Source organism: Perca fluviatilis, chromosome 18, assembly GCF_010015445.1.
Source record: "Perca fluviatilis chromosome 18, GENO_Pfluv_1.0, whole genome shotgun sequence".
Lineage (NCBI taxonomy): Eukaryota > Metazoa > Chordata > Actinopteri > Perciformes > Percidae > Perca > Perca fluviatilis.
The window spans coordinates 22560900-22586737 of NC_053129.1; the positions used below are offsets into that span (position 1 = coordinate 22560900).

Sequence of the window (25838 nt, forward strand, 5' to 3'; positions counted from 1 at the left end):
GCACAAAAATACAGGAAGCATGAACCACTAGAGGGGGCAACAATCTGTGAATCTATCAAAATGTAAAATATGTAACATCTGCAACTTGTTTTGGTGGTTTCCAATGTAATTGGCACCTTTCTTCTCATCACGGCCAACTTTAAGTTTAAAAAAAGTAATTAAGGCAAGCAGTAATTCCTTCAAAACACCTGGTTTTTCCAGATGTCTGTTTCTTGTGCAGATGGAAGTTTGAATCTGGTCTCGGCTGAGCATCTTGTGGTAGAAACAAGTCTGGACAGGCTCAGTGTGTGGGAGGGGAGTGTGAATTCTGGTGTGGGGGTGTGGATGGGATGCTTGGTGCGTTTGTGCTTGAAATCTTGTGTAAGCATGTCTGTCTATGGGCGTGGGCCTACAATTATGGGTTCCCCTCTCTGTCTCTCTCTTTTCCTCATGTTATCTTGGTCATTTTGACATTCTAACTATCTTTTACTTATTGACCTTGCGCAGTTATCGCTGTTTGCATGCCAACATCTCCATCTTTTGCCTCGCCCTCCTCTGCTGCAGGTCCGTCACAAGGCCTCTCGGAAGGTTTACGCCATGAAGCAGCTCAGCAAGTTTGAGATGATCAAGCGGTCAGACTCTGCCTTCTTCTGGGAGGAGAGGCACATCATGGCCTTTTCCAACAGTTCTTGGGTCGTCCAGGTGTGCACATACTGTATACTGTTTAATTCTATTGAAAAACACACAATATGCAACATAGTGGAAGGATTGAACATTTAAACATAATTCCAGAAAGGCTTCTAGTTTAGCGCATCTCCAGAAAACATGGGTAGGAATGTTTCGGCTTTTACAACTGTGATATGCACAAGATAAACAAAAAACAATACACAAAATGCACAACACAAATGATTGCAGCAATGATGTATAAATAGTGTAACCACATATGATATGTACACTATGGACAGAACCATAAATAGGAAATCCAGTAGAATGAGTCTGGCTTTGTTATGTCCAATATAAACAGCAAGAAGGTATGTCATATTTTAAATTAAAGTGTGATAAAGGAAACCCTTTCGAAATAATTTGCTCAGATGAACATAGAAAATGCACCTAATTTAACTGAAATGCGTCGTTAAACATTAAACAATAACAATAAATTAACTATCACAATTCATTATTACAATGTATGGATTTTTTTCCCCCATCTACTTAATGTGCACTGTAATAACATGGCGTCATGATTTTGACATCATGTTGGAGATAATAATCTATGTCTGTCTGTTGTTGTTTTTTTATGACCCACATCATCCAGCGTTAACACAACCACACCTTGTATTCAAATCTGTTCCAAAGTAATGGCTTAACATCCTGTGTTGGGCCTTCAATCATATGAGTTTGTCATTTCCTAGCTGTGCTGTGCTTTCCAAGACGACCGCCACCTCTACTTGGTGATGGAGTTCATGCCTGGAGGCGACCTGGTCACGCTCACCATGAACTACGACATACCTGAGAAGTGGGCTCGCTTCTACACAGCTGAAGTAGTGCTGGCGTTGAACGCCATCCACTCCATGGGCTTCATCCATCGGGACGTCAAACCTGACAACATGCTGCTGGACCAACACGGACACCTCAAGCTGGCAGATTTCGGCACGTGCATGAAGATGGACTCGGTAGGTTAATTCTGTTGTGTCGTTGTTTTCAAATGCGTTGGTCCTGGATAGGGGATCAAGTTAAGGAACTATGAACCTTTTTAACTTTTGAAGATTTTAGTCCTGTAATTTTTAAGAAAATAGTCCGTTGGATAGAGAGTGGATTGTCTTTTTCTTTCTCGAGACTAGTGGCTCTTTTTTTCCGTGCCCTAGTGCACCACCAAGTGTTCAGATTGCAAAGTGAATCTCTTGTATCAGGTTGTTTTGAAAAGGCCCCAGGAGTTATTGTGCTAAACAACCAATCTAGAGTACAATGGTCCCGCCTCTGGTGGGAGTCAGGAAGTGTTTTTCTACCTTTTTTTGTTTTTACCACAGCAATTTCTAAATAGCTGGTTCAGCAAGTGGCTCCACACATTTGAGCTCACTGAAACTCCCAGAGACAGAAAGTATCATATGAACAATCCAGCAGAGATCGCACCATTTGTCTCAGAATATCTGGAGTATTGATAAAGTTTCAGAAGTATTTTATTCAAGAAAAGTTTTTCATGAAAAATAGTAATTTTCCATTGGCACCTGCATTACATATTTCTGTGTGAATGTCTTATTTGTTGGGCCTTATCCCCTACTGTAACTCCATTCTTGCTTTCTCTCTACAGTAAATCTTGTGTATTTGTGTTTGCAGACAGGCATGGTGCACTGTGAAACTGCTGTAGGCACACCAGACTACATTTCCCCCGAGGTGCTTCAGTCTCAGGATGGTGCTGGTTACTACGGCCGGGAGTGCGACTGGTGGTCTGTAGGAGTCTTTATCTATGAGTTGCTGGTCGGTAAGTGACCTACCATATAGAGTACATCATGTTCATTTTTTGTGCTGTTTGGCAACCTAAACATTTTCATCCTAAAAATCAATCCTTGTACAAAACTACTTATTTTTTCGCAGGTGAAACTCCCTTCTATGCTGAATCCCTGGTTGGTACTTATGGGAAGATCATGAACCACAAGAACACACTCATCTTCCCAGAGGATGTAGAGATGTCTCAGGATGCAAAAGACCTCATCTGTGCCTTTCTTACTGACAGGTTTGCACATGGAACTCTAAATCATAAACACTTAACACTTGTGCTTTAACAAGAATTCAGAGCACTTCACAATTTCTGGCTGCCTGACATGTGCATACACACTTAGATTTTCTTTGTCTACTCTACTATTTATGTAAGTGATTGTTGGACTGTTGAGCAATTTAATGACATTGTTTGGAAAGGGGACTTTGTTTTAATTCAAGAAACAAGTTATGAAAAGACTCCTTTATCTTTGTAGCCTGACAAGCCAAACCCACTTCAAGATGTTGGGTCTGGGAACTCACCACTGACAGGGCTCAATCTGAGAGGCGGGATAAATGGTTGTCTTTCAAATTCCCTCTGCACGCAATAGGATAACACTGCAACCAACCAGAGCAATGAAGAAGGTAGCGGAGCTAGTTGATAGATTAAACTTTTGCCGTATCCGGTCGGCAAAACTCCAAACACATCTTCCTTTTTTAAGACTGACTTCAGTGCTGTTCTTTGTTCTTTTCTCAAAGAAAAGCTGAACTCCAGAGTTGCGGCCAAAGCCAATTTGAAAGACCGCTGTCGGCCAGCAGCAGCAGCAGCAGCAGCCATAAGCCCGCCCACCGACTCTATACACGATGTGATTGGCCCAGCCAGAGTTTGGTTTTTCCAACTCGCAAGCCAACGGAGAGTTGCTAGACGACCCTGGCTGCAAATTACATTTGCTGCCGCTAGGGTGCGTCTAGATTTCTAGGCTAATAGTTTTATTCTTCTTGTCAAACAAATGTGTTAGTTTGTCTCTCAAAACTTTACAACTTCCCCAGCGTGTCTGTGGCTCTCTTACTGGTTCATACTGACAATGGTAATCTTTTAAAAAAATAAATAAATATATAGTTCTTTTTTTAAAGGCTAATCAATATCCTAAAATGGCTGGGCACTGTAGTTTTTAGCAAACTTTTCTAAAACAGGAGCAAAAAGTGCATTTGTTGGAGACTATTTTTACCTGCGCATTGATACACATTTGGTGTGTTAGTGAGTATTTACAGCATGTGGAATTGATAGTGATCAATTCATTGTTGGTTTTGGTCTTTTTAATGGGATTTGTTGATAAAAACAAAAATGTAGTATATAACCTATCACACCCTATACATATATTTTAATAAAACTAATATTTTGTGTTAAATTAGTTTGCTAAAAACAATATCAGTGGATCCAAACCTGAGTGTGCGGTTGTGCTGATCCCAGCTACCATCTAAACACAAATGGTGCCATTTAATAACATATTATTAGTTTTAAAGGTAAAACGTTACATGACTGTGTGGGTCATGTACTTGGTTAGTTGCCCATCCCCCTGGAAGCAACCACTTCCTGTTTACATTAGTAACCCCGCCCCCGAGAGGGCTCAAACACAGGCCCTTTCTGCTTCAATACAGAGCAGCCTTTCATTTTTCCTCACTCAGTTTATTTACCTTCTCACTCACTATTCTCTCACCACAGACAGAATCTCACATGTGTACGGCTGCCCAGCCCCACCCACCCACGCACGCACGCACGCACACCACACACACACACACACACACACACACACACACACACACACACACACACACACACCTTAAACACTGACCAATACATTCCTTCACCACTTAACCAACATGCTCTGTCACTGTCAGCCAGTCTTGCTGAATCATTTCTGTAAGCACTACCACCTCTCGTCCCTTCTTTTCCATGTGTTTTTCATCACTCCCCCATTTCTTCTTCTACCTTTTTTTTAAGTGCCACTTTCCATTTCTCTATCCTCATCCTTTTCTGGCGTAACTTTCTACTGTGCACTCCTCTCCTCTCTCCTCTGCATATTTCTGGTCCTGGCTTGGTTGCATGTCAGAATAATTTTTTTTTGCAGGGGTTTAAAAACTCTTTCTCTCTTCCTCCCCTCCCCTGCCCTCTCTTCCTTTTGGCTGGGTCTGGAATGTCCCACACGTGGCAAGCCCAAACTGCCGCACCCCTCCAGCCCTGTACCCAGTGGTGGAGGAGGGAGGAAAGGGGGACGAGAAAGAGTTTTAGAGAGAGAGAGGAGAAGGAGGGAAGGTAGCAGCAGCTCTAGCAGTCGTGTTTGAGTCGGTCAGAGTTGTTGATGTTGGCTCCTGCACTCTGATGCTGCTGTCTTCACTCCCTTTCTCCTCCTGGATCTACATTATCTTGGGTTAGAGGAGGTTCCACCAGTGGTCATGCGGCTCTCCATGCTGGTCAGTGTGGTCAGGGCCTAGTGGTCACTCCTCTATAGGCTGTGTGTTTGGGATGACATGGTGATGGTGGGTGTAGGGGACAAGCGGGGTGTGTTTTGTGTTCAGGCTCTGCTCACAGTCTTGATCCTGTTGCTGTATGCAGGAAGGTTCGTCTGGGCCGCACTGGAGTGGATGAGATCAAGTGTCACCCTTTCTTTAAGAACGATCAGTGGACCTTTGACAACATCCGAGAGAGTAAGTGTGTGCATGTGCATGTTTCTAAGTTCCCTAATGCAGGTGCAGATTTCCTCTTTTCCATATCTGGTAATGTGTATCTTTTTCTACCTCACATTTCCATTCCTCTCTTTTTGCTTATATTTTTTTAATCATCCCCAGCCCATTCCTCTGCAGATCTGCTTCTTTCAGAGTTCAGTTCAAAGTGTATTTCCATCCCCCTGAGCCATTAAGCCTGCAAATATGGTACACATGCTCTCCATATGCTCATATCTCACATTATATGACTGGATGCTGTACAGAGCACATGATGCACGAAACCTGCAGGATAACCAGCTGCATATGGTGCCACTCGAAAAGAATAGATTAGAGAGAATTGAGAAAAAAACCTACATATTTCAATAAGAGATAGTAACTGTACTAGCAATACACACACTGAGGAAACTGCAAGTCTGTTTTAATGAAAGTCTCCCCCAACAGATGTTGTGTCACTGACTATGAAATTTCCGTTTAGCTGAATCCAAGATGTGACAACTGCTATAATATGAACTGGCCTTTGAAATTGAAAATATTATAATAATAATAATAATGATAATAATACTAATAATAGTATTGGCTTAATACATAACTTAAAGAATAAGTCATATGTGATAGATGGAGTTACATTACATTATTACATTATCACTTGGTAAATCAGCAAAGAAATAATAATTGCTATTTGATGTAAGAATTAAATGATGGTACATTATCCAAGAACAAAAACAAAGATTTCTTTAATGAATATAAATATTTTATTAGATTTTGAGAGCGAATGAATGAGAATCCCATTTACAATTTGACACTGCAGACAAAGAGAAAAAAACATAAAATCCCTAATGCAAAATCAATAATCATATAAAACCATATTAAACATCTTGGGTTAAAAAGAGTATATCTATCTATCTATCTATCTATCTATCTATCTATCTATCTATCTATCTATCTATCTATCTAGCTCTATCTTTTGAATGAGTTTCTTATAGCTGTATTAAAAAGAAAAAAGAGAACATTAAAACACATAAATCACCTTAAATAGTGAAAAATATTCTAAGCTTTGTAAAATATTTCTGCAACTGTTATGACACCCATTGGTTGTTGCGTTATTAATCTCATACTTCTTTATAATTCTTTTAAATTAAAATGTGATCATTGCACATGGACTACCTGTAAGGAGTCCTGGTTTAATCTCCTCTTTTACAGTTGTATCAGATTTAGCATCGCTTAGGAAGGAAGGAAATAAGGAAAGGGATATTTTAGTATTAGCATGAGTATGAACGGGACCTCTGTGTCTGTATATAATCACATGCAGGCTATTTCTCTTTGCCTCTTCGTCTCTCTGCTTCACCTGGCTCTGATTAAGACAACAGACAGAACTTCGGACTGAACTTCAGACTGCCTGGCAGTCTGGAAACATAAAACCACTACTGTGCCACTGCTGTGCTGCTCAGCTCTCTTCATGTTTGCACTTGCATGTCCAGTCTCTCTCTCTCTCTCTCTCTCTCTCTCTCTCTCTCTCTCTCTCTCTCTCTCTCTCTCTCTCTCTCTCTTTCATACACACACACACACACACACACACACACACACGTGCGTGCACACACAAAAACATGACCCTGCTCCAATTCTGGCATCCCGCAGAGCTGCATGTACCTCCCAGCCCTTTGTGTCTGTTTAAGGACTGCTAAGTGTGGCCATGACTCAGGAGGGTTATTGTCCATGTTTGGACTCTACTGAAGATTCTCCCAGTTGCCTTCATGATTATCAAGCTTATTAAGAATTGGGATGTTGATGAAAAGAAGCCAGCCCCATGGATGGATGGATGGATGGATGGATGGGATGGGAGGCAGCACCCCCCGTAGCGGGCGGGCGGGGCAGGCTGTGCGGCCTGTGTGGACTGCTCTAATGAGAGGGGCGCCCTAGTTTGGAGGGTTGCTCCCGCTCTCTCACTCTCACTGTGGCCACGGCTGCCTGTCATTACCAGCCCGCTATCAGAGAGCATTCTGGGAAGTCGTGCCACAAGGGCCTCCATGGAGCGGCCTGTGTCTCTTTCTGTCTGGCCACATTTTGCCTTTTTTCTGCCCCTTCTTTTTTATTTCCCCTCATTTGTTTCATTCTTCCGCTTGATCCCTCCATGTATTTTCTCCACCATCTTTGGGTCACACTTGTCACGCTGAGGGTTATGACTTGACCTAACAGTAATGAGCTCTTTGCTTGGAGCCAGAGTTGCACTGGTCTGAGGAACTCGATCCTGCTTTTTTTTTCTTAATTAGGAACTATTTATAGGTTAAAGGACTAGCTTAGTTTTATCTGATTGGCCCTCTGACACATTCTTGTCTGCCTGTTGTTTTGTGCAGACTTTTAAAGCACGCCTGGAGCAGGCATTTGGGCTTCTGAAAGGCACCGTGTGTGGGGCACAAAGCGAGCACTGTACGGGAAAAGGAGTGGTGTTAGCCTCACGCCAACCTGCAGAGTGCTTACTCCTACTAGAAGCAGTGCCAAAGTTGGCATAGAATTTACTCCGGAACACACCTAAAAAAAAATTTTAAGAGTTTGTTGAAGGTGGACTTTTAAATACCTGCAGCACCAGGTTTTAATATTTGATAGTCTTTATGTTGAGCATCATCATTCTCTTTTCTCAAGCCCTCTTGTTTTGCACCTCCTCCTCTCCCCCTTTTGCTCCATGACTGTCTCGGTTTCCAGCTGTGGCTCCAGTTGTGCCTGAGCTGAACGGTGACATAGACACCAGTAACTTTGATGACATAGAGGATGATAAAGGAGCTGCTGAGACCTTTTCTCCACCCAAGGCCTTTGTGGGCAACCAACTACCATTCGTCGGATTCACTTACTTCAAGGAGGACCAGTAAGTGTTTTTATTTGGATGTCTTCTTTGAATAATAATGCTTCGTCTCTGTTGTTGTGCATAGAAATGTTGTCTGGATTAGTGTTTGCTGGCCTTACATTTGTGTTTAATGTACTTTTGGTAACGATACTGGGAATAAAATGTAGCAGTCATGTGTGGGAACCTTCACAAGAGCCTCTAGACTGTTTCTATGACAGCGCTGTGCTTAAAATGCAAGAGGTAGAAAAAGACAGCTTGACACCCATACCTTTTAATACAGCCTCACACCAGTCAGACACTGTATGCCTGTTCCAGCTCCACACTGCTGCCTTGTTCTGACAGCCCCTTTCAAATGCCCTCTTTGCTTGTGATGGAGTGTAGTTTTTAAACCCCTGGTCTCGATCGGTAGGAGAAGTAGTTAAAAACATGTTGGATTTATGATCTTCTGGTGCTTTGACCAACAATATTTTAACCTCAAGGTATGTTGTTGCTTATACTGATGAAGCTGAAGGTTCAACTGATTGTGTCTAATCAATTTATCTTTTACATTGATCTGACAATATAGAGTCAAGGACAAAACAATGCCATTTAAGTCAGTAAATGACTATCAATGTAGTTTACAAGTGTATACAGATGGTAACCAAAATCCCTGATAATACATGAATATTGAGCAGGTAATAAATGGCATTAGACCAGCATTCCTTTGATTTCAGACTGCATCCTTAACTGTGCATGTTAGATACAACTTTTCTAAAATCATCTTAAATGTGTTAGCAGTATGTACTGTGTGATCGCATTTCCAATTTTATTAAATGACAAACACCATGCGAGAACAGCAATTTAAGGGCAAGAATTGTCTTAAAAGATCATAAACTTGCTTCCAATTTCTTGGTTATTATGCATTATGTGGCAGAGTCATGTAATGATTCCCAGAGATAGTTGCCCACCATTACAAGTCGAGTCCACCACCATGTTGGTTAACAGTTGGTGACGGACAGTGTGGCTTTGGGTTTCTCTGAATGTAAACCCATCCAGATGTAAGAAGAAGCCTGCAAGATCCTCAGGCCTTTTTCCCCCAGCACCACAGTTTTGTGCTCCATGCATGAGGTTATGGGTCTTAAGTATAAGTGATTTCTGAGCGGTTCTGATAATGCAATAAATGTGACTTGTGTCTTGGTGAACATTCAGCATCCCCTTGACCACCCAGTTGGCATTATGGATCTGGTTAGGGTAGAATACGTCACTTGGTTGCAGAAAGTTGGACACATGGATAGTGTTGGATGTTGTCCAAGTAAACTCACTGACAGACATTCATTGCTCTCGTCTGTCCCTTCTTTTTCTGTCAGGCTGCTGAAGGGAAATAACTGCTCTGTGGAGGATTCAGAGAGCAGTAAAGAACACTCTGAGGATAAGGATTATTGCTCGGACAGTAAGAAAGAGGTAGGCGTTTTTTGCATGTGGTCTTGCTATTATAGTAACAGAGGGGAGATACAGAGAGAATAGAAAAAGATGGAAATGACCGTTAGGTAATAGCATTTTTTTTCTTTTCTGGTCATTTGTCTGTCTTGTCTGAGCAGCTGCAGAAAAAGCTTCATCAGCTGGAGGAGCAGGTCGACCATGAGATGCAGGCCAAAGATGAGCTGGAGCACAAGTGCAAGTACGTCTGGACAAATAACACAAACAGAGCTGAGCACCATATATGTCACTTTTTTTTTCTAAAATATGTAACTATTTACTTAAAGGTCCTATGACATGCTGCTTTTTGGATGCTTTTATATAGGCCTCAGTCGTCCCCTAATATTGTATCTGAAGTCTCTTCCCCGAAATTCAGCCTTGGTGCAGAATTACAGCCACTAGAGCCAGTCCCACAATGAGCTTTCCTTAGGATGTGCCATTTCTGTGTCTGTAGCTTTAAATGCTATTGAGGAGGAGAGAGGGGGGGCAAGGTGTAGGGTGGGAGTGTGGGCTTGACCAACTGCCATGCTTCACTTGTTTGCAAGCCATGATGTCTCTTTCTTATGGGCGGGCCAAATTCTCTGGGTGGGCAAAGCAGAGAAAGGGGAGGTAACCTTTCCCCTTATGACATCATATAGGGAAGATTCCAGATTGGCCCATCTGAGCTTTCATTTTCTCAAAGGCAGAGCAGGATACCCAGGGCTCGGTTTACACCTATCGCCATTTCTAGCCACTGGGGCACCATAGGCAGACTGGGGGAACTCATATTAATGTTAAAAACCCTCATAAAGTGAAATTGTCATGCCATGGGACCTTTAAAACCTTTTGTTAAGTTTTCTTTCATGATAAAGCATTCCATTGAAGGAATAAATTGCCAACACTTTAGGTTAAAGAGTTATTAAAGAGTTTGATTTTCACCATAAGAATGTCTTGAAATGAAACCATCCAACATTTTAAAGGTTGTGAATGTAGCATTTTTGCATTGATCATCACCACATTCATTTTGAGACATTGGTATTACTGGATGAGAATTCATGTTGTGTGCTGTGTATAAAGAAGGGAATTGTTTTACACAACAGGAAGTGACATCCCTGAGTCCATGCCATCCATGAGTTTCTGATAATGGTAGATGTTAAAAAGAAGGGAAAAGAAAATCACTTCCAACATGTTTCATCAGTAAAGTAGCTTAAAGGAACAAGCAGTGGATGATCTGGTGTCCAAGTTTCTCTTTATTCAATGATTTGTGCAATAAAACTGTTCTTTTCCCCTAGAATTGCCACCAACCGCTTAGACAAGCTGGTCAAAGAATTAGACAAGGAGGTAAGGATGGATGGATGCTATTTCAACCATGTAGCTGATGTGATAAAGTAGGTAGTTCATTCCACTCACATTCTTTGTGATTTCCTCTCTGATTAGATGAGTAGCAGGCAGAAAGTCGAGGCCTCACTGAGGCAGCTGGAGAGAGAGAGAGCTCTGCTGCAGCACCAGAGCACCGAGAACCTGCGCAAGGTGGAGATTGAAACTGACAGAAAACGCAGCCTGGAGAACGAATGTGAGCACCTATATAAACATTGGGGCGTGAAACTGCAGAATAAGATCCAAAAGACTTGAAATGTCATGTTATGCCGATAGTATAGTTCTTCAGTTGTTCTCATTCTCATATATTTTACTTGCAAAATTGTTCTAACATATCAGGTTGTCTGATATGTTAGAATTTAACATGTCGGGCTGTTAAATGCATTAAAACCTTGAAATGAACCATAAGGATATCTGGGAGCTCTGCTTCCCACTGTTAATATTATCACAGTATATATTCTATATGGTTGTATATATGCTGGCTATTAGTGGGTGGATCGTGGTATTTCCAGGGTCCACTGAATGTGTTATGTCACATAATGCATTAACTCTTTCATTTGTCTGTGTCTTAAGTGAACAACCTGAGGGACCAGCTAGAGGATCTTAGAAAGAAGAACCAGAATTCCCAGATCTCCAATGAGAACAACATCCAGCTGCAGAGACAAGTGAGGGGGACATTTTTGCCTAACTTGATATTTTTTTGTATAATGCTTCACTGTAGTATTCATACTTATGTAAATCAAACATGCTAATTTAATAATCTATATTCAAGCAAGCAACTGTGACTGTCGTTTTCATTATTCCTCTGCTTTTCCCTCATTAAACCCCCTTTTATTTCTTGCTGCTGCGCTGACCCAGTTCAGCCTGCAGGGAAAAGATTCATCCTGTCTGTTTCTCATGTGTAGCTCGAGGAGGCCAACGCCGTGCTGCAGGCTGAGCAGGAGGCGGCAGCGCGGCTGAAGAAGAGTCAGGCAGAGGCGCAGAAACAGGCTGAGAGCCTGGAGGTCAGCCTCAGGGAGATGCAGGAAAAGTGCAGCCAGCTTGAAAACAGCAAGATGGAGCTGGAGAAGCGGCTGATGGGGCTGCAGGCCGAGCTGGAGGAGGAGAAAAGACACCGCAACCTTGGGACAGAAACTATAACTGACCTGCAGGGTGAGGCCTGGCTGTCTATTACACTCTGAATATGCATTGAAAGAAGTAGTTCCACATAGTTTAAAATCGAGACTATGTAACCTTTTTAGGGAATAAATGTGTTATTTTTTTTGGGGAATTTATAAGCAAGAAAACGCACTGTTAATTACAGTCAGAGGTTTTGTTGCTACAGCTTTATTTGGTCTGGTATGTATGGTGGCTAATGTTTGCAAACTTTAGAGAAACTTTACTGTATAACAGACAAAAAAGAGTCAGTTGGCTGACTTTATGACTTCTCTCATTGCACTGCTGTTACATTAGCTTAGCATTTAGCTAAATGCTAAACATTATTCCTTAAACTCCCACAGTAGCCGCTGGTGGCAAATGTTACTAAAAAAATACGTAAAATGCCAAAATCAAGATATAGGTCTCACTTTAATAGTCTGTTTCTACATATAGCCTACACAGTGGTTGGAAGTGAAAAATAAGCAGAAGAAAAACACTGTTGAGATTTGGTTGTTGCATTTTTCTTCAATAATCAACACCTTAGCAACCAGCCAAGCATTTTTTCAAGCCTTTTTATATTCCAAACTTGAATGTGTCTATTAAAATGTTATAAGGTTAGCAAAGTTGGAATGTACCAACCAAAAAAGGTTCACTGCCATAACTGCAGGTCATCAAACTGCGATCCCATTCAGTAAACATCTCCTCAGTAGCAGGAAAAAGGCGTAACTCAAGTTGAAACTGGAGGCTGGACATGGTTATTAGATGTGAATTGTTTTTTTGGACCGGGCTTTGGGAAAATTTAGATCATAGGTGGAAACATCTGTTCAAAAGGCAGAGAGTGAAGCAAGAGGCTGTGAAAGCCAAAGCCGGACCAGAGCCAGCACCTCTTGTGAGATGCTGTTTGGAAACTGAAACGTGCTCAGTCTTTGCAGAGAGGCCAGTCGCTGAGGTCAGAGGGGACGTATCCAAACAAAAGTGTTGCCTGTTTGCTGCGATGCCTCATGCTTTTTATTTTCCCCTGGTAAAACTCTCCATGTAGGTGGAGTCGGTTAAAGGGGAAATAAACATTTTGTGTGTTGTTTTCAGTATATCGAACGTGTGCAGGAGCATTATGTAATGTCTCATCCAGGGTCATGTCTGTTTGAAACTGAACAGTTTTTTTTTTTACATTTTCTTGTAGTGTTTGCAACCACTGCACTACATGTCCTCCTATATTCCTTCTATAATTTCTTTGTTGTTATTTCCTTTTCCCTGTTCCCACCACTCACACACACCTCAGGACGTATCTCTGGCCTGGAAGAAGAGGTGAAAGATGTGAAGTCATCTCTCTCCAAAGTCCAGTCTGAAAAGAAGCTGCTACATGAGAAGCTCAATGACCTCGAGAAGGTTGGCTGTTATTTCTAATGGCTAATTTCTATTGTTAATTGAGAGTTTAGGCTAGCCCAGGAGATGTTCCCCCTGAAAACTTCAGTTTGACATTTCTTGATTACGTTGACATTGTTCTCCAGGATTTTGAAAATGTACCTTTGGCTGTTTCCATGCAATAAGTTTCATCAAGTCAAGGTGAAACATCCCTAAGTAATGAATGAATGCCATTAGAAAACCTAATATCCCTTTTGATTCTATAGGAGAAGAGCAACCAAGAGATTGACTTGACGTTCAAGCTGAAGTCGCTCCAACAGAGTCTGGAGCAGGAGGAAGCAGAACACAAGGCCACCAAAGCCAAGCTCGCAGATAAAAACAATATCCACCAGTCCATCGAGGAGAAGTCTGAGGCCTTAAAAAGTATGTGAAAGATGATTGCAGGATGGATGAAATGCATCAGCATAACACAAATATTGAAATAAAAACACAAACGCGCTCAAGTATTACCAATTCTGACAATTGCTCTGGTCATTTATCTGGTGCTCAACCAAAGGCAGAAGTTGTTTTGTCAATACTGTGGTATTGAGTGCAGGATAAATGACCCTCCTGATGGTTTCTCTGGACTTTTTGTTTGGTCCAGAGATGGAGTGCACCCTGCAGGAGGAGCGCAGCTTGAAGCTGCAGTTGGAGGGAAAGCTGCTGCAACAACAGAAGGACCACTCCATGCTGGACTGCGACTACAAGCAGGCGCTGCACAAACTGGAGGAGCTGCAGGCACAAAAGGAGAAAATTTCTGAAGAGGTGCGTCTTACATCTTCATCAGTAATTTGGCTTGATAGAAAATTATGACAATGTTTAGACTTTTTATAGACCAACAATTTGTTAGTAATTATATAAAGTAATCAAAATAATGAAATTAATCATTACTTGCATCCCTAATTTTTTGTTCTGCAGCTTGAATTGTTACCCATAACTATCTGTGTGTGTGTGTGTGTGTGTCTGTGTGTGTCTGTGTGTGTGTGTCTCTCTCTCTCACAGGTAAAGAGCCTGAGCGTGCGTCTGGAGCAGGAGATCCACAAGCGGACCATGAGCCAGAGCGATCTGAAGATGCAGAACCAGCAGGTGTCGGTGCTCCTCTCCTCAGAGAAACAGCTCAAACAGGAGCTCAACCACCTGCTGGACATGAAGCAAGTCCTGGAGAAACAGAACCAGGAGCTACGCAGGTCAAACACACATAATGGCATAATGAGCATTCAGTAATGCACATTCAACCTATAGAGTTTGTTGTAATACTGTTTGCAAATCGCTGTGGAGAATCTCATTCATCGTATCTGGTTTGAGGAAAGTGCTTTGGCTCTGGTGATTAGTTGGCCAGCAGCAGGGATTGACAGATTGTTGGTCCTGTTCCAGGGAGAAGCAGGAGGCGGGTGGCCAGCTGAAGGAACTGAAAGACCAACTGGAGGCTGAGCAGTATTTCACAGTAATTCTAACCATCCATTTTCCTTCTTTTGCACACTTTGTCTACAAGCAGTAGTGGCAGCCATTATTATATTCCACTCAGCATAGATGACTTAATATTGTCAGACTAGCACACAAAAATCTAAATCAATCTACAATATGGGGCTTGAATGGGAAGATATAAGCCTCCATCCCAAAGCTGTGACATGAAATTAACTGAATTTCCAACTGTTTTCCTCCCACCCAAGACTCTTTACAAGACGCAGATCCGTGAGCTGAAGGACGAGCGTGATGAGAGGAACAAGCTGTACAAAGAGGTGCAGCAGCGACTGGCAGAATATCAGGAGGAGAGGTAACCAGTCTAAACACTATAAATAGGGGCACCGCAGCACTAAAATGACCTGATATTTCTGTTGTGTTTTAAACACGACACAAAAACACTTATTAACAAAACCAGAAGGAAAAAAAGATGTAACCAAAACAAAAAATACAGATGTAATCCAACATAAGACATGCAAAGATAAAACATATTAAATGATACAAAATAAAAGTATAAAGCATGTAACTCAAACAAGGTGTATAAATGGAAGCATGAAAGAAAATACTAAAAACTCCTATGTTGAGGTTGTATAGTTAAACGTCAGTGGCAGTGAAGCATCCACAGGATAACACTACGAATAGAACATTTATCTTCTTTTTTAAAGAATGTAACAGACTTTCCAGTTTATTTGCTTTATTTGTTATTTGCCCTCTGTGAATTCATCTCACAGCCAAAATGGAGGACTTGACCTTTGACTGAATGAGTGAACCAGATTAGCAGCGTCCCCAGATGCACTGCAGCCAAAGATTATTGTGGACAAAAAGCTATGAATCATTGTAATTCTCGCTTGGACAATCGTGCCTTGACAAAAAAGGTCATTCAAAACGTAATATTTGTCCACGCTATAGGCAGTCTACTTCTGACTGGCTTAATAACAGCAGAGATTTTGCAGTTAACAGATGTATCCAGTTTAATAAAATGGTAACAACAGTTCCTTCCCCTCCTGCCTCCACAGGAGTTCCATGACAGCGCAGCTGGAAGCCAGTTTGACCAAGGCGGACTCTGAGCAGCTTGCTCGCTCCATCGCAGAGGAGCAGTACTCGGATCTGGAGAAGGAGAAGATCATGAAGGAGCTGGAGATCAAAGACATGATGGCGAGACACAAACAGGAGCTCGGCGACAAGGAGGCCACCATCAGCTCGGTGAGATCAGAGTTGGGATCGAGACCATTTATAGTTGATCATGAAATAAAATTCCAATATAAGACCTCTTTAGTGATTTTAATGATGGGCTTCTTTGTTTGTTTTGAAATTCCATTTAAAGTGAAAGAGTAGTAAGTAAAGTAAAGAGTTCTTTCCTGTACCAAAAGTATTTAGGAAGTATTTGGAAAGAATTTAGAAAGTATTTAGAAAACCTGTAATGTTTACACCCATGTTTGCTAGCTTGCAGGCTTCTTTCCTGCCTTTTGTTGGCACTTTGCTACCTTCCTTGGCACGTTAGCGCCACCAACTGTTAGTGGAATAGTGGAACAGCCTGAAACTGGGGGCAGGAAAGGGAAGAAGTGGGTCTCGTTTACAAAAACATTGCTCCATAGCTCTTCTAGTGCTCTACAGCAGAGATATTCAACAGGGGGTCCATGAGTTAGTGCAGGGCGGCCGCCAAATTATGTTAAAAAATCTTTTTTTTGAAAGTTTCTTTTTTTCAAAAATATAGCATATATAAATTGGCCTATTTGTGATTTTATTTTTAATTTTTAAATTTTTTTAGATAGAAGATTAGCTTACTTTAGGTATGGTAGCCACTATGGTAGTCATATAGTTACGTTTAAGGAGTAACTGTGCCTTCCACATATATGTTTAACATTAAAACATGATGTATAAATAATATGTTAATATCCATTTATTTTCATCCATCCGGCCCGGTTCAACATGCAACTTAATTATATACAATATAGTTACAGCATGGCAGCATGGTTAGCACTGTGGCCTCACAGCAAGAAGGTTCTGGGTTTGAATCCCGGTCCTTCCGGGCCTTTCTTTGTTTGTATGTTCTCTCCATGTTTGCGTGGGTCTTACCCCACCATCAAAAAACATATATTAGGTTCTCCAGTAAGTGCCCACTGGCTCAGATCTGAAGACCCCTGCTCTACAGGGTACCTTTTAATTAGATGTTTAACAATTAGTTACTTGTCTTCAGCTGGTGGCCCAGGTGTAAAATTGATTAGACAGTTGGATTAAAACTGAGGCTGGACATTGACAACACTGCAGTAAATCACAGTAGTTGGTAGTAAAAATGGTTAAAAGCACTTTTTCCAGTTCTTATTCATGTAAAGATCTTTGTAACTGCTGTTTTCAAATGTGCTATAGGCATTAAGTTATCTTGCTTGTTTGTTACTGTATGCACGGATGAGACTCTAACTCCTCTACCCTGACATCCCTTACAGCTGGAAGAGTCCAACCGCACTCTGACGGTGGACGTGGCCAACCTGGCCAGCGAGAAAGAGGAGCTCAACAACCAGCTGAAAGACATGCAGCAAGGTGAGTGTCATTTTGGAACTAATAAGCAACACGTTAAGAGAAGAGATTTCTACAGGAATGACATTTCCCTCAGTGGTGAAAAATGTGTAAAAAGCTGTCTTACATACATATGATTTATGGTGGAGTGGGCTGTAAAAATGTCATGAAAAGTCGCCATTAATCTCTTCTTCAGGGAACCAAGAACTTGCGCTGTAATTTATGGATTACTTCACTAAAACTTATGTTAAGTAAGTAAAGTGTTTGAATTAATATTCTTCTCTGTTGTTTTTATAGAGCTCCAGAAAGTGAAGGAGGAGGAGATGCAGATGAACTCGCTCAAACTGTCCTTTGAAAAGCTGCTGCAGAATGAAAGAACGCTTAAAATTCAGGTGTGTGTCTGGGCGCCTACGCAGGTCTGGGCCCTGAAATATTTTCTATACTTTCCTACTTTGGCTGTCGGACTTTTTTTTTACGACTGTTATGTCACATCATTTGTTGTTAAGAATAATGTTCAGCTGCAGGCATTGTGTTGAACTCTGAGCAAAATCACTAAGATCTAAAACAAGTTTTTTTTACATCTATCCTGCAGCAACAGTTGATATTCCTGCAGGTTTCACTGTGTGCTTACTGAATTCATATCAATCACAAATAAGATCTCTGTAAAAAGCTACGTTGTTGTGTATTTGCTCCCAGGCTGTCAACAAGCTGGCCGAGGTGATGAACAGGAGGGAGACGGGGCAAAGAGGCCACCGAAGCATCGACACCGAGGTGCACAGGAAGGAGAAGGAGAACAGGAAGCTGCAGCTGGAGCTGAGAGCGGAGAAGGAGAAGCTCAACAGCACCATCATCAAATACCAGAGAGAGCTGACTGATATGCAGGCGGTCAGTATGCCGACGCTGCACACCAGCATACGGACAAATGGCATGAATATATGCACATTAAGTTGTGTACAGACTTTTTTTGTTGTCTCAAACAATAGAAAATACATTGCAACTGCAATTTTAAAACGCTGTTTGTGTCTCTTATTCAGCTGATAGCAGAAGAGAACCAGGTGCGTCTGGAGCTTCAGATGGCGTTGGACAGCAAAGACAGTGACATCGAGCAGCTTCGTTGCCAGATCACCTCCCTCAGCGTTCACTCTCTGGACTCCACCAGCATTAGCAGTGGCAACGACTTGGACATGGGTGACGGATACCCAGGTAGACAAAGTAGACTTCATCTCATGCTCTTTATTCGAGTCGGGGCATCATTTTGATTTTAACAATTCAGATTCTTCCTTTCGATGGCGGTTCTTATCGATTCTCGATTCCGATTCTTTGAGGGGTGGAGTTGAAATGGGTCACATGCTTATTTCACAGATAAGAGGAAGATTTTATTTTTATTCAATGGTGATTTACAGTTTTACCAGGCTTTTTGGACCTAAAATAAAGCCACACGTTAGAGCGGCGTTTACTGTGCACCATGGCTGCAACACAACAAGCGCCTGGAAGTACAGTTACATTTGGAACCGATGACCGGATTCAAAACAATTCCAATAAAAAAAACGATTCCAAGTTGGAACCGGTTCTTGATGCCAAATCCTACTCATTTTCCTATAATGTAGCACCAACATGTATATTCAAATGCTCAAAGCCAGTCAGCAAGTACACTTCTGCATGCACTTCCTGCATTCCTCTTCCTGCGTTCCCTCTTCCTGAGTTCTCACTGTTTCCTTTGTTTTCACTTTGACTCTCTTCCAGGCCAATTGTTTTTGACCTTCTTCCTCTTTATGCTTCTTCCTTTCCCCCCCTCTTTTCACCTCAAATTCTCTCAACCTTGTTCGGCACAGTGCGCATTACTCACTCTCACACCTCAGAATCAATGTCCTTCACCTACCAGCGCACACACAAATCCGTCTGCATCGACACCCGGCCCAACCTTCACTCTGCTCACACTGTCTTCGACTCTGACTCTGAGGATGAAGAAGAATATGACGGGCAGGTGGAGCAGGGCCCCCGTCCCCTGGCCCTCACCTACGAACAGCCCCCTGAGGCTGAACCTGCAGGTGACGCTGCATGGCGTTTTAATCTGGGATGGGGTTGCAAATGAAAACTGCAATTGACCTAACAATTATTTGTAACATTCATTTATCGAAATATTTCCTGTGTTTTAAAATTGTAGTTTTTTCCTGAATGGAGGAAGAAATGCCCCCGACCCTGGTTCAACCCTGCAAAGTTTCCGCTAATCCCTCTACTCTGTTGACTCTGCTGTGCTTTTACCCTGTTTAATGTTCACTGGACATGTTAATGCTAACGGCTTGATGCTTGCCTGCTTTGGTCAAATTTATTTCACTGCAAAAGATGTGGGCAAACAAGTGTGAAGTTGGCGTGTGAGCTTTTCCTAAGATAGAAGTAAAAAGCTTTATTTTTCATTGCCAGACACCTGCTATATTTTGTGCTGGAGATTCTTTATACTCCTTTTAGCTCCCACCGAGTAGCCTGTTGTTGAAACCAAGTAGCAATGCCACTTGCCCTTTGGTTTTAACGATTCATTATTTCCTCTCTAAGTCTGTTTGAAGAAAATGCCACTAAATGCCACCATTTCAAAAATGTCAAGGTGTTCTTTTAAGTGGTTCACATGATTAAAGGCATTTCTCCTCTTTGTATTAACATCTTCCTGTTTTTTTTTTTCTCTGCAAACTAGACTCCAGGCTGGAAGGCTGGATTTCACTTCCTACCAAGAACACAAAGCGGTTTGGCTGGGACAAAAAAGTAATGCTTCCACAACTATATCTCATATCTACGGATTTGTTTTCTTAGTAATCACCAGTACCATTAGGTCTAACCTTTTGGCCCTTGTTTCCCTTTCCTTTAAAGTTCATAGTTGTGAGCAGTAAGAAGATCCTGTTCTACAACAGCGAGGTGGACCGTGAACAGGCCAACCCTTTCATGACCCTGGACATCGAGTGAGTCATTTAAAGCAAGGTTTAAACTTGTAATACCAAAAATTCATAAAAATGGTAAAATGTATGTATAGAGCACTTTTTTAAACAGTATTTATTTAAGTTCTTACTAATAAGAGTGGACAGCCATGCTAATTAACTAAAATCAGGGTAAACTATAAGACAAAAGTATGATTTGAGAAGTCCTTTGAAAAAGAAATCAATTAAGCATATCCTGCTGGTGCTACACATATTTTTCTATTCTTATTGATTACACATTCCTGGGTCTATTCTTTACTCTTCCATCTCTCTCCCTGCTACAGTAAGCTGTTTCATGTCCGACCTGTCACTCAAACTGACGTGTACCGTGCAGATGCCAAAGAAATTCCAAGGATTTTCCAGGTAGGACACTTCCTTCGAGGACTTTGAGCAAGGACACTTCCTGTTGCCTTGTCTTTCTTTCCCCTCTCCCTTTGTTCAGACTGTCAGTATTTTATTAGGTTTTCTCAATTCAGCTGTCTGCCTCAATAAATCTTCAATTCAATTCCTTTCCTTTTCTTGTCTTTCCCCAGATCTTGTATGCCAATGAAGGCGAGATTAAACGTGAACAGGAGCTTGTAGTGGAGCCCGCCCCGTATGGTGACCGTCCCTCCTACATCAGCCACAAGGGCCACGAGTTCATCCTCACTCTGTACCACTTCCCCTCCAGCTGTGAAGCCTGCGCTCGGCCCCTGTGGCACGTTTTCAAGCCCCCGCCGGCCCTCGAGTGCCGCCGCTGCCACACCAAGTGCCACAAAGATCACCTGGACAGAAAGGAGGAAGTTATTGTGCCCTGCAAGGGTCAGTATGCTCAGTCAAGAGAGAATTAAGAACTTCACTTGTACCATGGAGCCATGCTTTAAGATGGAGTACACCACCACATTGTGCCTTGTTCAAGCAGCTGGCATTTCTGACTATAGAAACATTTTATTAGATATTAAGAGGTGCAACTAGCAATTTATCATAAATGAATTTAAATGTATCACCCAGACAGTAATATGTCAGGAAATAGTAAAAAAAAAAAGATAGGTAGTTTCAGCTCTATATACAGTATATAATTATTATATTTTATGCTCAATGTCATAGCAGCCTTTGTACATTGAACAGATGACCAATAAGAGCCCATTATAAATCCTATCTTTGTGGAACTGTGTTTTATGTCCTTGTTAGTCAACTTAAGATATGGTGGGCAAAATATATTTTAGTATACTCCAACACAACACTACCACAATGGACAGCCTGGAATTGCACCATAGAATTAAGCCCACATACAAAGAAATTAATGTCAGGAGAAACTCTGTTTCTGATCCATTTTAAATCTCTGTCTTGAACAGTGAACTACGACATATCCACTGCCAAAGAGCTGCTTCTGCTGACCAACTCTCAGGAGGAGCAGCAGCGCTGGGTCAGCCACCTCCTCAAACGCATCCCGAGGAAACACCCAACAATGAGTCCTCCCTCTGCGGCACAAAACAACCTTCATGAAGCAACATCGAGCTCCTCTCCGCGAGGTTCCCCGCGACCTTCGCCCAGGGCTTCGCCTCGTATGTCGGCCCATCGCGGAGCCATCAAGATCCAGCCTAGCAGACAGCAGCAGCCATCAGGCAAGCCCAGGTAAGGACGGGAAAGATTCTACGGCATACAGAACATATTTTTTAATTTTCCAGCCAGATTGAAGCTCAATTTGTTTCTGTTGTATTTTTTATATGACTGCAATAACGATATGACCATCTTGTTCTTAAAAACAAACTCACTATGTGCTGATGTAGCACTTGTTATTTTAATGTTATTTAAAAATACAACTCAGGGTGAAAACCCCAAAATATGAGCTAATCTTACAAATAATGTATTTTTCAGTAAATTTTGGTTTTAAAAAACTGATTCATGATCAAAACGACTAGCCTTACTACCTACTTTGTTGTCTCTGTTGATGATTGTCAATCATGTGCAGTTGAAAGGGGCCTAAAGCTGTGGCTGATACAGGATGTCTTGCTTTAAACAGGATTCCTGAATCATTCTTTTAACACTGTATGCAGCATTAATGCTCCAACATGGCTTCTCACACAGCGTCAGTAGCCACCTGATTGAGTAGGAAACCATTATGGGAGTCACTTAATCAATCCGGGATTGATTAAGACCCTCATTTGTCAAAGTTTGCTCTCTCAGCTACAACCTAACTGGCTCTCATCCCTCAGCACTGGCCCCATGCTCCGTATCATCCTCCACTGACCTTTGACCTTTGACCTCTCCATTGTAACATCTCTCATGCTGGGAGACTGTAAGTAGCAGAGCTTGTTGAGCCTGTCCTCCCTCCATAACACTGTGCTGCCATGTCCATTAACACTCCCCTCATCATAACAAGCAGCACTTAGTCACGCAATTAACAACTCACGGCTCTACGCTGCCCTCTGCTGAACCTGGCATGTATTGCCCCAGCAGTTTATGAAGCACGAAAGGTGTTGACCCCCTCGATGATCCTCTGCTGTTTCAGATTGCTTGAGTTTGGCCTTAAAGACTGGAATTGGCCGTTGGATGATGACGATAATGATGATGATGATGATGATGATTTATTCTTCTGAAGGAAGTGAAAGAGGGGGTACAGAGGGTAACTGGACCTCTGCATGTGTGTTTGCAGTTAGGACGCCTTAAAGCAGCCAGAGGCATGTTTTTGCGTGATTTCTAAATTTACAGTTGAGTGGGAAAACATGAACTCTGTGTTTAAACTTCATTGTAGCTACAAGTATAGTTTGACGGTTTGGGAAGTATGCTTGCTGCGCCTTTTTATTGCACAAAAAGCAGATTTTGGTCTGCATGTTTGCAAGAAGTAAAATATTACAGCAATAATTTGTCATTTTGGGAAATACACTTACACGTTTTTCTTCAGAGAGTTAAGTGACAATACTACACACACATCTGTACATTAAATATGAAGCTGCAGCCAGTTAGCTAAGCTTAGCATAAATACTGGCAACAATACTGTCTGAAGGTAATAAAATCTGCCTACCAGCACCCTGTAGCTCACTCAAGCAAAGCGTTAATATCTTAAATACCTTTTGGATAGAGCCAGGATAGCTGTTTCTCTCTGTTTCCAGTCTTTATGTTAAGCTTAGCTTCGATAGTACTGTACAGTACAGATATGAGTGCTATCAATCTTATCAAATTCTCGGCAAGAAGGCAAATAAGCGTATGTCCCAAAATGGGTTTTAATATTTCACTTCTTGCATAATGCAGACTAAGATAATTCCCATACCTGTCTGCTTTTTTATGCATTTTACTCATGCATTGTGTGGCTACTGGATATATAGCTTCCTGGTTTAATATGTGTGGATTTTGTGTGTGTGTGCCTTTGAAGTCCAGCCATTCTGTTGGTAACATCCCAAGTTTTCACATAATTTTCCTTCTCTCTCTTTTTTCACAGTTAACCCTGGATGATCAAAGATGTGTATTTTCATCTTTGTGCATATATGGCCGCAGTCTGGATGCAGTGCCTACACTACATGTGTTATTTCTTCAGGGCAGTAGACTGAAAAAAAATGGACAGAAACTGGCTGTTGTCATAAGAACTGGGGCTGCCTTTGTCATTTTCACAAGAAAATGAGTATGAGAGCGAGACTTCATCTATAGGAAAGGTTTTTTTTAAAAACCCGACTGAAACTGCCTTATTTTATAACCATCATGACAAAAACATGGACATTTTATTCTGTCAGATGCAGTGACTCACATGGATTTGTTTGTGAGGTGTTAGTCATGTGTGAACATTTGTATATAGGCTTAAGATGTCTGTCTGTGTATTGTAACACAAAGTGTAGCTCATAGTAAATGACTGTTTTAATTTTATTGATATAAGTCAGCAGCACATTATACATTATATGCTTGTTTTGTAAATGAATACAGTTTTCATTGCACAAAGTAGATCCATTACGACATAAGACAGAATAATGTGAATTGAACTGAAACAATGTTTTCTTCTTTCCATTCATGACGAATTCAAATAAATTATGTAACCATGAAAATAAGTGTTTTTATATTTCATTTATTGTTTCAACAGTCAGGTTTCGAAATTCAACATGTAGGATTGGTCTCAATATATAAAAAAGTCAAGTTCAATGAGTTTTGTTATTTTTGACAGGAAGAATTGCGAAAGACTTGTGTTTGGATTTGGTTGTTTCCATGTTGCACTGTTGTACCTGAATTATTAGTGTGGTATCAATGAACTCAGTGTTTGAGTTTAATCATTGTATAAAAAAAATAGTCCCACATGTTGGGAAATAAAAAAAATAGTTTTCTTGGCGAGAGCTACTAGGTGAGAAGATTGATACCACTTTTATATAATAATTGTATATGATGAAGTAGCAGCCGCTTATCTTAGCTTAGCATAAAGACTGGAAACTGAGGGAAACTGCTAGCCTGACTCTGTCTGCCTTCTAGCGCCTCTAAAATGCACTAATAAACATGTTAAATCATGTTTAATTATTTTTGTTGACCTGTACCTCAATTATTAATGAGGTATCAGTGAGATATTGATAATCTGAAAGGTCCCATACTGTATTGTAAAAAGTGAGATTTCTGTCTTTTTTTAATTATAAAGCCAGTTAAGGTGCTATATAAATACAGTGAAAGTATCGTAATTCTCAATCCACAGAGAAATGCAGACAGTCTGAATTTAGAAACTGTGCCTTTAAACGAGTCGTCAGGATTTCCTTACAGTTTAGATGTCACAACACTAGAAAGTGCCGCTAAAGTGTCATCCTACTCAGTTACCGGCTGCAAAAGGACGGTGCAGACTCCCAGAGCTTAGATGCAGAAGATCCAGAAACGCTGACCAATCAGACCAGACTGGGCTTTCTGGGGGGTGGACCTTAAAGAGAGCTAAAACAGCATTTTTCAGAGGGTGAATACAGGTATATTCAGACAGAGACAGTATGAAAAAAATGGTTTTATTGAAAATGAAAGCATGTAAACATGTTCTAGTAGAAATCTAAAATACAAGTATTAACCTTAAAAGTATCATTATACAGTATGGGGCCTTTAAGATATACTTATTAAAAATAATAGAAAATGGGGCACCCGGATAGCTCAGTTGTTAGAGCATACGCCCATATATAGAGGTTTACTCCTCAACGCAGCAGGCACGTTCCACTCCGACCTGCGGCCCTTAGCTGCATTCCCCCTCTCTCTCCCCTTTCATGTTTTCAGCTGTCCTATCAAAATGGAGGCCAAAAATGGCCAAAAAATAATCTTAGAAAATGATATATAGTGTACACTGTATAATGATACGTGAGTGCTGTCACAAGATAATGAGATCAATGTAGAGCCCTTGACATTATAAACAGAAATGCCATAGAAATATTGTAACGATCCTTCGGAGATGTTATATCTGACTACAGTGTATTTGAGGAGACTATTTGAACTATACCAGAATCGGTCTGTCTCTATCTTGCAAGTGCATGTGGAGTGAGTGGGCTTGACTGAAATAAATCTTTCAGAACAGCCTAAAGCCAACTGGCACTCATCATACATAATGTAATGGTTCATCAAGTTGC

At 41.3% G+C, this 25838-nt stretch overlaps 1 protein-coding gene across 5 annotated transcripts in view; it reads left to right on the top strand.

Moving 5' to 3' along the window:
• The window catches only part of LOC120546968 (rho-associated protein kinase 2-like), a 30348-nt gene extending 6040 nt beyond the window's left edge, over positions 1-24308 (top strand). The window contains exons 4-34 of one of the 5 annotated variants that reach the window (XM_039782272.1): positions 544-681; positions 1389-1649; positions 2311-2455; positions 2569-2707; positions 5063-5154; positions 7870-8029; positions 9355-9448; positions 9586-9665; positions 10735-10783; positions 10880-11015; positions 11393-11484; positions 11725-11971; positions 13236-13342; positions 13585-13741; positions 13962-14122; positions 14360-14544; positions 14732-14801; positions 15028-15131; positions 15835-16021; positions 17263-17356; positions 17630-17724; positions 18029-18217; positions 18367-18535; positions 19165-19380; positions 20019-20086; positions 20192-20280; positions 20580-20658; positions 20829-21096; positions 21630-21909; positions 22787-22900; positions 23714-24308. In XM_039782272.1, coding sequence (XP_039638206.1) covers positions 544-681; positions 1389-1649; positions 2311-2455; positions 2569-2707; positions 5063-5154; positions 7870-8029; positions 9355-9448; positions 9586-9665; positions 10735-10783; positions 10880-11015; positions 11393-11484; positions 11725-11971; positions 13236-13342; positions 13585-13741; positions 13962-14122; positions 14360-14544; positions 14732-14801; positions 15028-15131; positions 15835-16021; positions 17263-17356; positions 17630-17724; positions 18029-18217; positions 18367-18535; positions 19165-19380; positions 20019-20086; positions 20192-20280; positions 20580-20658; positions 20829-21096; positions 21630-21909; positions 22787-22874 — 4239 coding nt within the window. In that variant the 3' untranslated portion in view covers positions 22875-22900; positions 23714-24308. Of the gene's footprint in view, positions 1-543; positions 682-1388; positions 1650-2310; positions 2456-2568; positions 2708-5062; positions 5155-7869; positions 8030-9354; positions 9449-9585; positions 9666-10734; positions 10784-10879; positions 11016-11392; positions 11485-11724; positions 11972-13235; positions 13343-13584; positions 13742-13961; positions 14123-14359; positions 14545-14731; positions 14802-15027; positions 15132-15834; positions 16022-17262; positions 17357-17629; positions 17725-18028; positions 18218-18366; positions 18536-19164; positions 19381-19496; positions 19972-20018; positions 20087-20191; positions 20281-20579; positions 20659-20828; positions 21097-21629; positions 21910-22490; positions 22574-22786; positions 22901-23713 lie in introns of those variants that run through there. The other 4 variants (XM_039782273.1, XM_039782274.1, XM_039782275.1 and 1 more) reach the window with 4 other exon arrangements.
• The last annotated feature ends 1530 nt before the right edge of the window (positions 24309-25838 follow it).